Source organism: Parus major, chromosome 23, assembly GCF_001522545.3.
Source record: "Parus major isolate Abel chromosome 23, Parus_major1.1, whole genome shotgun sequence".
Taxonomy (NCBI): domain Eukaryota; kingdom Metazoa; phylum Chordata; class Aves; order Passeriformes; family Paridae; genus Parus; species Parus major.
The window spans coordinates 3,590,523-3,603,883 of NC_031791.1; the positions used below are offsets into that span (position 1 = coordinate 3,590,523).

A 13,361-nucleotide genomic window follows, 5' to 3' on the forward strand; every position below is an offset into this window, starting at 1 on the left:
GTCCCAACCAGGTCACAGATGCGCTTACGAAGGCTTTGAGGCTTTGTCATCAGGTCTGTCCCTCCCAAGTTTCCCAACACAGGGCTGTGAGGCATTGGGCTGGCTGCTCCTCCTCAGGCATGAACACACATGGCTTTGGACTTTGGGGCCAGAAGCACACAGGGAGGCATAAGAGAGGCTCTGGGAGCTCTCCTGGGTGAGCTGCCCCTGGCCCTGTAGGAAGGCTGAGGGCTGACATTGTCCACTCAGGTCACAGTGAGCGGGAGCCAGGGGGAAGGGTCCACGCCGGGCTGGGGTCCCTGCAGCTCCTCTGAATTGTTTTGGGGGCTGTAGAACATTCCCTTATTGGATGTCAAGCGTTCCAACGATCAAAACTTAAACACAAAGCCATCAGGGATGCAGGAATTTGTAGACACAGGAATTTGTCTGCAGCTTGTGGCTGATTTAGGGGTGTAGGGATGGAAGGAAAAGGTTCATCTGCAGGGTTTGACCTGGCTGGCAGTGCACCAGTAATTCCAGATGTTCACCTGTCACATTTGTGACTAAAATCAAATCAGTCTGGTATCAATAAATAAATGGGGTTTGTGGTATTAGCAATATTTATTTATTTTTAAAAAATCTGCCAAGAAGCAAAATGAATGCTGATTTCTGTGGCATTTTACTCTCTGGACATTTAAAGCTGGTTTCAGGCTTTGTTTTCATCTCTGCTTTTTTTTTTTTTTTAGAGCTTAGAAATCTGCAAGGAAAACAAAACCTACTACTCTAACAAGCCTAAGGATTTGCAAAGGAATACAGAAAGCATGTCATTGGCTTTGGGAAGCTGCCCCACACTTCAGTCTGTCCTTTGCTCAAGGTATTTGGGCAGCAAATTATTAAGAATCTGATGCCCATTGCATTGGCAGCTTTCATCCCTAATTTTTCATGGTTTCTGTGAAAAGGTGAAAATGAATGTAAATTCCTTGCATATCTTTGCTTGAGTCAAAGTGTGACAAATCACCTGATTTTGTTTGGGGTCTCTCTGTTGTTTCTGTACATCATGGAAAAAGCAAAATAAGGACAAACTGTGTTCCGTGATGGGGTGGGGGAGCAGCTCTTCACCCCTGAGCTAATCTGCTAATTCTGCTCAGCTCGAGACAGCCTTCCTGACTGAGCATGGGGAGGAATAGGTGGGGAAAAACCTGAAATCAGCTAGATACAGGTTTGTTCCTTTGGGCGAGGATAACCTTTCTAGCATGGCCGTGCAGCTCAGGAGGGTGAATGGGGTCAGTTCAGTGGCCGTTTGGTGTGGTGGCCTCAGCACATGGTGCAGAGTGAGGCTAGGGCTGCAGAGCCTGGGCACTGCCTGCTCCATCTCTGCCCCATCCACACAGGTGGGCACAGGTGGGGTCCTGTCCCTCCTCCCCCTGCAGGGGATGGGAGTTGCTGTTTTCTACACCACCGGTGTTTAAATCAGAGCTTTTATGCACCTTTGCATCACATATGTGACATTATGGGCTACAGCGGGTGGAGAAATTTCCATTTATTTAATTTTATGACTGAATCCACAATGTTCCTCTGGCTGCCTGCAGGTCCCCTGGCAGGGATGGAGCTGAGGGACGTTACTCAAGTTACCTTAGGTCAGCAGAGGGTTCTTTGGTAATTCTGCCTAAATTCATCTGCAGGACCAACTTTCTGGGTTAAGCAACCTGAAAATAAGAAGACAATTCATGGAAGATTTCCTCAAAACATTTTAGTGTGTGTTTGCTTAAATCCCACAGAGAGGCTGCCTGAGGGGTGGTAGTTTGTGGTCAGAGCAGACTTGGCTTTGCTCCTCTCAGGTCAGCCCTGGCTGAGATTAATCCTTCAGGTCCTTGATGCCATTGAGAGCACTTAGTCCTAAACCAGGCCCACAGTCCCTTCCCAGTGTGGAGTTGCAGTTCAGCACTGCTGAATTTCATGGAGATTGGTACTTCTGGCTCTTGGAAGAAGCTTTGCTCCTGCTGGAGCCTGTGGACCCGGTTGCTTCCCATGCTTCACTGCAGGAGAGACTGAGCTTTGCAGGAAGAGCAGAGACAGAGCTGAGGACCTGGAGATCACCCTTGGGGCTCAGGCTGGGGCTTGGCACGGGGAGTGTGGGTGCTGTCACTCAGAGGTGCAGAAGATTCTGTGCATGTCATGCTGTGCCCTTCCTGGCCCGCAGCTTGGCTCCATTTCAGACTCACCTTCCCCTTCCCAGTGCCCTGGATCTGCTGAGGAACGTGTGTCACCTTCTGCCACTGCACTCCCACATGGACATCGCGCTCCGCATGGCTGCAGCCAGCACAGCCGCGAGTGGGGGCCACCACGAGCTGCTCTGAGGACAGGCATGGCCTCAACCGTCCCGCTGCTTCCCAGGTACCTTTTCCAGGCAGTGTATCCGAAATGTGCTCTGTGTGTCGGTGTGGATCAGGTGCTCACACCTGACCCAGTGTTCCTGTTTATTGCCTTGCTGATGGAGCCACACTTGGGGCTCCTCCTCAACCGCTTGGGGTTGGCTCAATTCTGCTTCACCTCCGCGTGTTTTCGGTGTGTAAACATCAGACTCCTGTGGTTGGATTCCATGAGGCCTGGAGGATCGAAGCATTAAAAAAAAAAGAATGAAAAGTAACAAAACAAATGCAAAAAGCCCCAAGACCCACATTACTGTCCATGGTTGGAAGTTCTGGCTCCACTGCGGTGATGGATTCAGCTGGGTTGTAAAGGCCTTGTTCTTGAAATGAACAAACCAGGCTTTTTTTTTTTTCTTTTTTTTTTTTTTTTTTTCCTCATTTGTTTAATCCATCCTTCCCTAGTTAAGGGTGCATCCAGCCTTGTCTGCCGCAATTCCTTCCCTCCCACCCCCCCCATTGCCATTCCCTAGGGAAACACAGGTGCCAATCCAGTGTTGCAGGTCATGTTGTCCTTGCCGGGCAGCCGTCGGTCATTGAAGGTGTGCATGTTGATCACTGCATCTGTCTTCACCATTACGGGGGGCTGGGGCTTGTGCTTGACCCGGCGCTGGCAGGTGAGCGACAGCCGGATCTCGTCAGCCATGGCGCTGCAGAAGGAGCGCTGGAGACAGCAGGGATGATGCCTTAGGATTTTAGCTTTTATATTTTTCATATATTTGTAATCCTGCAGTTCTTTAGTGTGTGACTGTAAAGCTCCATAGCCTGTCAGCTACTGTTCTCCCATTTTATTGAGGCAAAACAATTCCTCTCTAGGCCTGGGACTCAAGGACACCTCACTGTCTCAGGCCCCAAAAACTAAAAACAGAAGTGAATTGGGGGGGGGGGGGGGGGGGAGCAAACTGGGGGTAAATTACTTCATTGCCTGAAGCTGAAATTGGATAATTAACCCCTGATATGTAATTGGCTCATATTTATATCTATGTAAAAATGTGACCATTGTCCATCTTGGGTGTAGCCCCTGGGAGGCTTTTGACTGCGCAAGGGGAATCTATTGAAGACCTTCAATAAAAACCTGCTTTCATTCTCTTATTCTTGTCTAGTCTCTGTTTCAGGTAGCCACTCCAAGGCATCAGGGACAAAATGCTCTGTTACTGCTGCAGGGTTCTGCTCCTCCAGTGGGGAACAGCAGGGCTGGAAGGGCTCAGCAGAGGATGAGCACGAGGTTTGGGGCTGTTTCAGGCATCAGCTGTGCTCTGTGAGGCTGTGTGGGCATCTGGCTGACCCCTCTCCCCTGCAAGGATTGTACCTGTGACAATCCTGCACAAAGGCAGAGCTGGAGGTCTGGTGCTGTGTGATCCCTGTGGGGAGGCTTGGACAGGTCTGACCCTCCTGCTCCTGGGCAGCTTTCCTTTCTCTGTCTAGTCCTTCGTGAGGGCAGCTCACTTTGATTTCTGGTCATGCACACAAGTGCACGTTCTACTTACTGCACCAGGACACCCACGGAAGAGGAGGAACAAAAAAGCAGTTCTGTTGTTTCCTGAACACTGATCAGGCACTGATCAGCCTGTGAGTGTGGCAGGGTTGATAAGAGTGTGAGGCTTCCTGCTGGGCCCTGACTTGTTCCTCTTTGAATGGGACTGGGGAGAAGGCATGGATAGTCACACCTGGAATGTGACAGGTAATTTCAAGTGGATGTAACAGCTAAGAAAGGCCCCTCCTAGAGACTTCTGTCTATATTTTAATGATTTATTCATCAGCTTGCTCTAAACTACCGTTCCGGTGTGTCCTGGTCTGGCTGCTGCAGCAGCAGAGGACCCTGATCAGAGCAGACGTGACTTTGCCCAGAGTGGAGGCTGTCAGAGGGACAGACCAGTGAGCCTCTGGGGATGGTGTTTGAGGGCTGCCAGGCTGGATCCCTCTGTCTCCTCCCTGCCTGTCCCTGGGGTCAACATGCACAGCCCTCCACAGCTGGGTTAAGGGCAGTGCAGGGGCTCAGAGGGAATCAGTCAGTACCTGCTCGCGCTCCGCCGTTTTGCGCAGCTTGTAGATGAATTCCACCATGGCCACAAAGACGGACAGCACCAGGCCTGCTGCCAGGACAATGAATATCCCTCCAATGTTCTGGATGCCCAGGGCACTGGCCTCCTTGTTCTCATCCTCAGGGCAGCCATTCCCCCGCCACCACTTCTCCTTCATGACGTGGAGCTTGTCCTCCTCCTGGAGCTGCAGGATGGCGATGGTGATCTTGTCCCTGTACGGTGACCCTGGGGATAGGAACACTGTTATACACAGAGGGAAAGTGGGACAAAAAACCCACAAAGCAGGGAAGGTGTTAAGCAGAGCAGTTCAGGCTTTTCTGCAACAGTGTGAAGTTTGGTATTTGGAAATTTGCTGCTGGGAGTGGATTATCTTAATCACCTCTGTGCTGTGTTTGTGGCAACCAGCCCCTCTTGGGGTACCTGCAGAACTGTCACTTACCCATGGGCGTCCCAATCCCATAGCCTTTGGTGTCGATGAGCCCCCCGATCTGGGTGAGGTTGCAGTTCCTCTGGGTGATGTACTCGATGGTGGTGGACTCCATCAGCAGTGCGTAATCAGCCGTCAGGGTTCTCTGGATCCCCTCCTCATTGTTTTTAACCAGTGCTGTGGGTTTGCTGCTCATGAAAGCCCACATTTTCTCAAATGTGGAAATTTTTGATTTCTGGAAAAACGATACCCGCCCCACCCCCAGCCCCAAAATAAGAATGAATTCTCCATTTGCTGAAAGCTGGTATCTTTTCAGTTAATAACGAGAGGAATGACAGATTTGTCTCTACAAACAAGCTGTGGGTCTGCTGGTAAATAAAACTAGCACTGATCTATAAAAGAAACAATGGGATGGATTCCACTGATTGATGAATGGAAAAAGATTACAAAGCCTTTACAAATAAACATTTATTTACAAATAAAGTAGGCTTGCTGGTAAATGAAACTGGATATTGAAAGATGAAAGAGACAATGGGGAAACACCATAAATTCCATAAGAATTAAAAATTGAAAGTGGGGGGTTATACATTAGAGGAGAATCTTAGGTATCAGGCACTCTGGGATAGTCTGTACCTCTCAAGTAGCTCAGCCAGTGGGGAAAGAGAGAGGAAAATTAGGATAAAAAGGAGGGCGCATCCTCCAAAAAATTTGAGATACCCCAGGGGAATGCCCCTTGGCCTCTCCCTTTATTGGAATAAAGTAAAAGGACTCCTCTATCTCCTTTTTGGACATGAACCTCTGGTGTTTATGGATTAATTTTCCTGACAATAATAATAATAGTTGAGAACAGATCACACAATGAAGCAACCAAGAATTTGACTTTGTCTTAAATGCCTTCACAATATTGTTTGGATTTATGTTGCCTTAAAGAGAAACAAGGGTTGCAGCAAACATCCCACTGTGCATGTGCTTCAGGTCCTGAGGTGGAACTGAGACCCTGCCAAAGACCTGCAAGCCCTCTCCTCTCCCAGGCCATTGGCAGATCTGCTTAAATGTGCTCACTTCCTACCCAGGATTTGTTTACCCCGTAATGTTTCTGCATGCAGAGAGAAGAGAGAGAGTTTTGGAGGACGTGGTTGTCTCTACACACACTTTATGATATTTTTGTCTTTCCTCAAGCATGGCAAGGAAACATGTCTCCTCTGAGATATGTGCAACTGCCAAACAGATTTAACGTACCCACGTAAACAGAAGCACAGAGATATTCAAGAAGATTGTCTTACGGCTAAAAATAAACATGGATATTCTTTCACTATCAGCAGACATTCTGTTGCAAAGGAAGGAATATGTTTTCTAGCTTGTTATTCATGTGAATGTTTTTTTTCTTCTAGAAAATGTGTTGAGTGAGAAAAAATATGGTTATTTTACGTCTTGCCATAACATTTGAAAAGTACCGTTTATCTACGAGCACCTTCTGAGCTGTCTCTGTCAGTCATCACAAAAGTCACAGAATCCCAGAGTGGTCTGGGTTGGAAAAGACCTTGAAGCTCATCCTGTTCCCTCCCACCCTTGCCATATGCAGGGACACCTTCCACTAGGCCAGACTGCTGGTCAGAACTGGCTTTAGTTTAGGAGGATTTTCCAGCCAGGCAGAGCAGTGTCCTCTTGCCCCTTTGCTGGTTTCGGTGCTCCTGTGGGTCAGTGCTTCTCCCTCAGACCAGCCCTGGAGCAGCACTTGGACACTGAGGCTTGTGTTCCCACTGCTGCCAGCTCCTTTATGCACCGTTCTTCTTTTCTGCTCAATTTCTTGTTTTTCCTAGATCTGTTTTTGCCTTCTTATTTGGTAAGAGGCAGCTTAGTCAGCCAAACCTCCTCCCGCACTGTGCTCCTTGGAGAGCCTGAAGCTGGCAAACAACTCAGAGGGCAGATAAGACCCAGTGCTGTGCCTGGAATAGGGGTGGCCTCTCAGCAGCTGCTGCACGAGGAGTGGCTGTGGCAGAGCTGTGACTTCAGCTGTCATTTATCTCTCCACAGGTTTCTGTCCTTCCATGAGGAAGCAGGAGATGGAGCCCCAGCCCAACTGCTGCTGCCACAGCTCCCCCTCATTTTTTCAGCATCACCCAAAATATGCCAACATAGGTTCTTCTGATAAAACCGTAATAAATAATGGTGAGGTAGCTGAAAGTCCCTTGTCATGCTTCGTATTTCAAATGCTTTGCTCATCCACCTTCTTTATTCCAGCACGTTTAGCAAAAGTTAAACAAAAGCTCATCACCCCAAAGATGGGTAGTGCAGTGCTGTTCAAAGAAGGGTTGTTCCTCTTCTTTTAACCCTGTGGGCCCCTTCTCCTGATTGAAATACTCAGGGATTCATTTCTTCTCCATTAAAGCTCGTGCTCATTATAATCCACTTGATGAATGCACAGCAGTGGATATGCTGGAGCAAACTTCATTCAAGAGGCAGGATAATCTCCCTCACTTGAAAATCTGGACCAGTGCCTGTAAGGTAGATTTGTGGCATCTATCAAACCTCAAAGAGCAGCAAGAAATGTAGCCTCCAAAAGGATTATTAAATATCTGTACATTACAATGGGTAATTGAAATGAATCATGTGCTTGGCTGGCTGATAAGGACTTGTTTAACATTTATGTAGTTCACATCAGAGGCCTCTGGATTCCTAGGTTCTCCCTCTCTCTCCTTCTCTTTCTGCATTTAATGCTCCTTGGGTGTTGACACAAAGCTTTTAACACCAGTGTTCTCCCAGTTTAGAGCGCAGAGCAAAATAAACTGGCAAAAAATCAATAGGCTGCATTTAGTGAAGCAAATGGGACTTGCATGAGGCACTCAGGATGGACCTCTTCAGGCAACTGAAATTACATGAGACAGGGCTCCCTGGAAGAGAAAAACCACTTTTCTCTTCTCCTCTTAAATCACTGCTCCTGACCATCTTGAAAGGACTTAATTGTGTTTGGGATGCAGGGAAGAGTCCAGATCTGTCTGTGCTGACTGTGCTGCTTTGAGCCCAGCTCCATCCTTGCCAGCGCTCCTGCTGGCTCCTGCAGCTGGGGCACGCCTGGGTATGGGATGGACACGAGGATGGAGCCGCTGGTCACTGATGGTCACTGCTGGTCACTGCTGGTCACTGCTCACTTGTGCCCACTGAGCAGCTGAACAAAGATCTGGGTGCTGGGCTGAGACCTGGCAGGCAAAGTGAGCTGGGAATCCCTCCAGGAGGGAGGTCAGGCCTTTGGTTCTGGCACACCCAGCCCTGGTCAGGCAAGTCTCAGGCTCTCAAACCTAATGAGAAAACTTCTTTTTCAAGGGAAAATTCCCCAGCTGTAATTCCCAGCATAGCCCTCACAGGTTGATAGTTTGCTAGAGCTGTGAGAGCGATGTTGGTCATTGATCCCAAATCGCAGGAGCAGCGAGGGCAGGAGTGTCCCTGCTCCAGCTCACACCCAATTAAACCACAGAACATGTTTTGTAGTTGAAGGAAAAGTTAATTTCTCCACTTCCTCCTCTCAAATACTTGGGCCACACTGCAAAGGCATTGTTTATTGATGGGAATTTGGATGTCATCAGCCAGGACCACACCACAGAAATAAATAAAACTATCTTAGTAGTACTTAAGTAATAAAGAGTGCCTTAAATTTTGATTATTTTGCTGATGTTTTTCCTGTGTTCTTTATTTGAGTGTACATTTTAGTATGCTGGATCCCTGATTTGAGTGTAGTTTACCTTAAAAAATCCTTGCTGGGGTTAGTTACTGGTCTGACCTGGTATTTTTTGTACTGTGGCTGGGTGATAATTTCTCAAGAAATTCACTATTTACTTTTATGCGCTTCTTAAAAGAAGTGTATCTCTGTTGGTTGTGGGTAAAGGGACCCTCCTGTGCCCCCACATCCTCCAGAGGGTTCCCAGGTTCCCCTCAGTGACAACTTTGCTGCCAAAGGTAGATGAGGAGGAGCTGCTTGGGTGCTCTGAAGCATTAAGATAAATGGCCTGACACTGGCTTCTTCCTGGCAGAGCAGTTCCCATGTCAGAATCCCTGAGACATTAGGAATGATGGAGATATTGCTAATTATCAAGGGCTGGTGCTGCAGCCGTGGCTCTCATGGCAGGGTCGAGTCTCACTCCTGCTCACATCTCTCCCTCCGACTCATGCGAGTGGAGCTTCTCCTTGATTTGTTCAGGATAAATAACACCAGAATCTGGTCTGCTGTGCTCTGCATCTTAATCACCCCGTGATAGTGCTAAATGAGATGTGTGTGTGAAAGCCGAGTGCCAGCTCCTCCAAATGCAGCGATCACAGTGACATCGAGAACGCCTCCGAGTTCATTCTTCAGAGTCACAGTTCAGAAGCCACCTTTAATAAGCAGTTCTGCAGGGCCAGTCACCCAAATCAATTAATGGAATCGTTTAGAGGAGCCCCTACGAGGCATCTTGCCAAAACATATACACTTTTTTATCAGCCAAATTGGCAAGAAAGGAACTTTCAGGCTTAAGATTTTCAATTCCAGCCTGTATGAAAAAATAAATTGATTTCCACCAACTGAAGATACTTAGTTTTGAGGATTTAACATTTCTGGATGAGTGAGTATCTGTGTATACACATACACACACTCACACCCAGACTCCAAACTACATGTCAGACCTGGCCTCCCATTCAGAGAGGCAGCATCCTCTGCGGGATGGGAAGGATTTATGAGTTATAATGAACTCTAGATGCTGTTCCTAAATTAATTGATCTATGTTTATTGCTGTAAGTCAGTCTGCATTGTCAGAGAGTAAACAGTTTCTCAAAAGTTCTTTTCATGAAGACAAAATCTTCCAATATGGTTGGTAAAACTCTCTCTCCTTCCCATTTGCTGTGGCTGGTTTGCTCGGCTGCATGGGGCCAAATTTTGTGGGAGCAGCATCCCTCACGGTGGGGCTGTCCCAGGGGTGTCTTGGTTCCTTTGGGACTTTTGGGACCTTCTGCCATGGCCCTGGTGAGCTCTGCACAAGCTCTTGGACAGCCTGAACACAGAACTTGTCATGGAACCATCTCAGGGAACAGCATGCAAAGTGACTGCCTTCCTCTTCCTCCCATCATCCACTGGTCCCTAAGATCAGCCCCAGGGTGGTGCTTTCCTCCTGCATTCCTGGGAATGGGCCAGGATGGACACAGACAGGGCTGCAAGGCCCAGGTGTGCTCAGGGTTCATATGTACAGCTTGCAGCTGATTTCACAGGGAGGAATGAAGGAGTGAGACCCTGCTGTGAGGGGAAGGAATTTGGGAGCAACCACACAAGGAGCCAGGCAGCAATTTGGGCCAAGTATAATCCACGGAGCCAGTGAGATCCTCATTTGTGTGCTGCCATCAGAGCTTTGTCCCACCGTGACAATGTGTTCAGAGCTGCTGGAGTGCTCAGGAGCTGCAGGAGCGCTTCAGGAGCCGTGGCTGGTGTGGGCTGCCTCTACTGGTGCCCCCTGGAGCAGAGCAGAGCAGAGGAAGGGGAAAGAAGCCATGTGCTGTTCTTCCAGTGCCACCCATCTGAGGGAGTGGGGATCCTCAGCTGGCACCTGGAGCTGTGCCAGTTGTCCCCATGGAGGTGGCACTGACAGAGCAGCTGAACCAAAACCAGCACAGAAACCACTCAGTCAAGGACACAGACCTTGCTGGGAGCTGGGAGAAATCCCACATCCCTCTGTACAGGAAGGACAAGTGAACAGAGCATCCCATGTGGACACTCCCGCTGCTCCAGCAGTGGAAATGCTTGTCAGAAGGGACATTCCTGAGAATTCATCTCCATACACCAGTGATAATAAAAAGGAAAAGGAAAATACACTGCATCAATAAACCATGCCAAGGCCGTTAGAAGCCTGAAGTACGATTCTGATGGATAATGATATGAAGCAATAAATATGCTGTGTCCTGATGATTGTTAAAAGAGACACTTTCCTTTTATTCCCATATAAAAGTCATATTGGAGACTGCAGTTAGAGCACACAGTTACAGCCAGCCTTTCCCTGCTGGCTGTTCCAGGTTTATACGGATTTGGAAGACACCACCACACTCTGACTGTGCCATGGACAGAACTGCATGGACCAGCTCCATGGCAGGAGGCAAACTGGGCATTCCTAGAGTCATTAAGGATCAAACCAACCCCTCCATGGCTCTTTATCAACCTCTGCTGCTGCCTGTCAGAGTCAGGACACAGATTCAGGGAGGACAGTGGCTTCTCAGCCAGATCAGAGCCAAGAGAAGTTGCACAGGAGCAATGCTCTCTCTAGTATTAAAATCCAGCATACTGGCTTTCTTTAATGAGTCTTGCCAATTATACTGCTGAGGCCTCATCAGGCTACCATCAGCCTGTGCCTGCTCAAATCTTGCAGCAACAGGCACAACCTGCTTGATAAAGCCTGAACTGTGTTAGTTACATGTATTTCCTTCTGCATTAGGGTGGTGGAGGGGGAAGGAGCCAGAGGTGCAGGGGAACCTGGGATCTTCCCTTGGGCCTCTTCCCTTGCCAGGGTGATAATTCCTTAATCACCCCTCATTTCTATCCCTTTATTCTCTCTCTTTTTAAACTGGGTTCTTACAGGCCAGCAGTGCTTTTAAAGGTCATTTTATATCTCTTGGTTTCTTTCTATTTTTGAGGCTACGGTGGAATTTGACAGACTTCTGAATTTAATTATGCTTTAAATAGAAGAAATTAATGCAATTGCATTGTGATGTGCTGGTAGTGTTACCTTGCCCTGGATCTCAGAGGTTAATAAAACTGGATTACATTGTTATGAATACCTGAAGGACAAGAAAGGTATTTCAGCTGTAAAAAATACTGGTCAGGGGGGCACTTTGCAACATCTGTCCAGCTGTGGGTTTCATTTGGGCTCTCCTCTGTCCCTGAAGGTTCAGCCTGGGGGCCCCATGGGGCTGTGCTGGCAGAGTCAGGGAAGAAGCTGGATGGGTCAGATGTGGAAATTGGGAAGATGTTTTAGGGAATGCAGATTTTTCTGCAGTGCAAAGATGCACTTTGGTACATGCTACGTTTTAGTGTGTCTGATCCAATATCAGGTAGAGCCTGAAAAACTGTAAAATCAATTTAATTTTGTAACTGTGACTTTAGTTAACAACAGGGAGGGGGATTTAGCCTTGGTGGGACTCAGGTGAGCGACAATCTCAGTCTGGGCAAGATGTGCGGAAGGCACAGCAGGGGCAGCTTGGGAGGCGTTCTGTCTTTGGATCTTTGTCCTGGCTCCTGTTGGCATCTCTGCCTGGAAGGTAGAAAGCCTCTGCCTGGTCTCACCTTGAAGAAGGTCATGGTAGCTCCATCCTTCACTGCTCCATACTCTATTTTTGTCTGCTTTGCCAAGTCATCTGCCGAGTCGATGGGAGATTCCATCCTCTCCACTGTCAGGAAGGCCGCAAGGTTGGCCGTGTAGGACGAGATGATAATTAGGGTGAAGAACCACCATATGCCACCAATGATCCGTGTAGACAGGGCTTTGGGCATCAGCTCCGAGCCTATGTACATTTTATATATATATATATATATATATATATACACAAAAGATCAGGTATCACTGTCAAAACTGTTACAAGTATGCAATGAAAGCCAACTGGTTTTGAGGCAAATTATCCAGACATCTTGCATGTGAGGACATCAGTGGGGTTTTTGTAGCATTTGCAGAAAAACACTCTTCCTTGATTACTGACCTTGGGTACAGTACCCAATTTACAGGAAACATCCAAACTGAAGTAATTAACTGGGCTGCTTTTATGAGATTTAAATAGCAAGCTATTTATGAACTTTTATGAGTGTTTTGTTCTGCCGTTTAAAAAGGGCTTTGCTTTTATACAGATTATTTTCAAAAGACTCACTCTGGGGAATGTGTTCAAATACACAAGGTTTAAAAAAAAATCAAACAGCAAGAGAAAAGAACTATCAGGGTCCGGGGCTTTGAATGCCAGTCAGAAGGGGGGAAGCAGGAGATGTTACGGCATAAAAGGTGTAGTGGGTCTGGAATGACTTTTATTGAGAAGACATTAAGGGCTAAATGGGTTGTGCTATTTTTGTAATCACCCAAAACACCTTTTAAAGCTAGGCAAGAGCTTTGGGTTTGAAACAGCTGTGCTCAGAGGATTTATCAGCCTGGAACGTGCAACAAAGATTGGGCTTTGCAAAGCAATTTTAGGCAGCGTGGCATCAAAGCAGAGCATGGGGTGTAGTTTTCCTCCCTTCAGAGTGCAGCAAGGAGACACCAGGAAGAGGAGGAGTCCTGGATATTGAGGGTGCTTTGGCTCTCCTCAAGAACCTGCTTCTTCCCTCTTCCATCTCCGGCCCTTTGATGCATTGGATGCTGTGACATCAGTCTGGCTTTGAAATATTTTTCTTCTCAGATGCAGAATTGAGTTAAAAAGAATATAGCTCTTTTCATTTATCAGCATCTGATAAGAGGGATGATTCATCCCGCTAAACCGTCTTGCTGGGAGCTGTCACTG

General features: G+C 47.6%; 1 protein-coding gene across 3 annotated transcripts in view; it reads right to left on the reverse strand.

The window, feature by feature from the left end:
- Positions 1-703: 703 nt before the first annotated feature.
- GRIK3 (glutamate ionotropic receptor kainate type subunit 3) overlaps positions 704-13,361 on the reverse strand; it is a 106,879-nt gene continuing 94,221 nt past the window's right edge. For all 3 annotated transcript variants that reach the window (XM_033519588.1, XM_015649417.3, XM_015649416.3), the window contains 4 exons: positions 12,166-12,383; positions 4,887-5,109; positions 4,422-4,672; positions 704-3,069 (listed from right to left, as the gene is read on the reverse strand). In XM_033519588.1, coding sequence (XP_033375479.1) covers positions 2,875-3,069; positions 4,422-4,672; positions 4,887-5,109; positions 12,166-12,383 — 887 coding nt within the window. In that variant the 3' untranslated portion in view covers positions 704-2,874. The remainder of the gene's footprint in view (positions 3,070-4,421; positions 4,673-4,886; positions 5,110-12,165; positions 12,384-13,361) is intronic.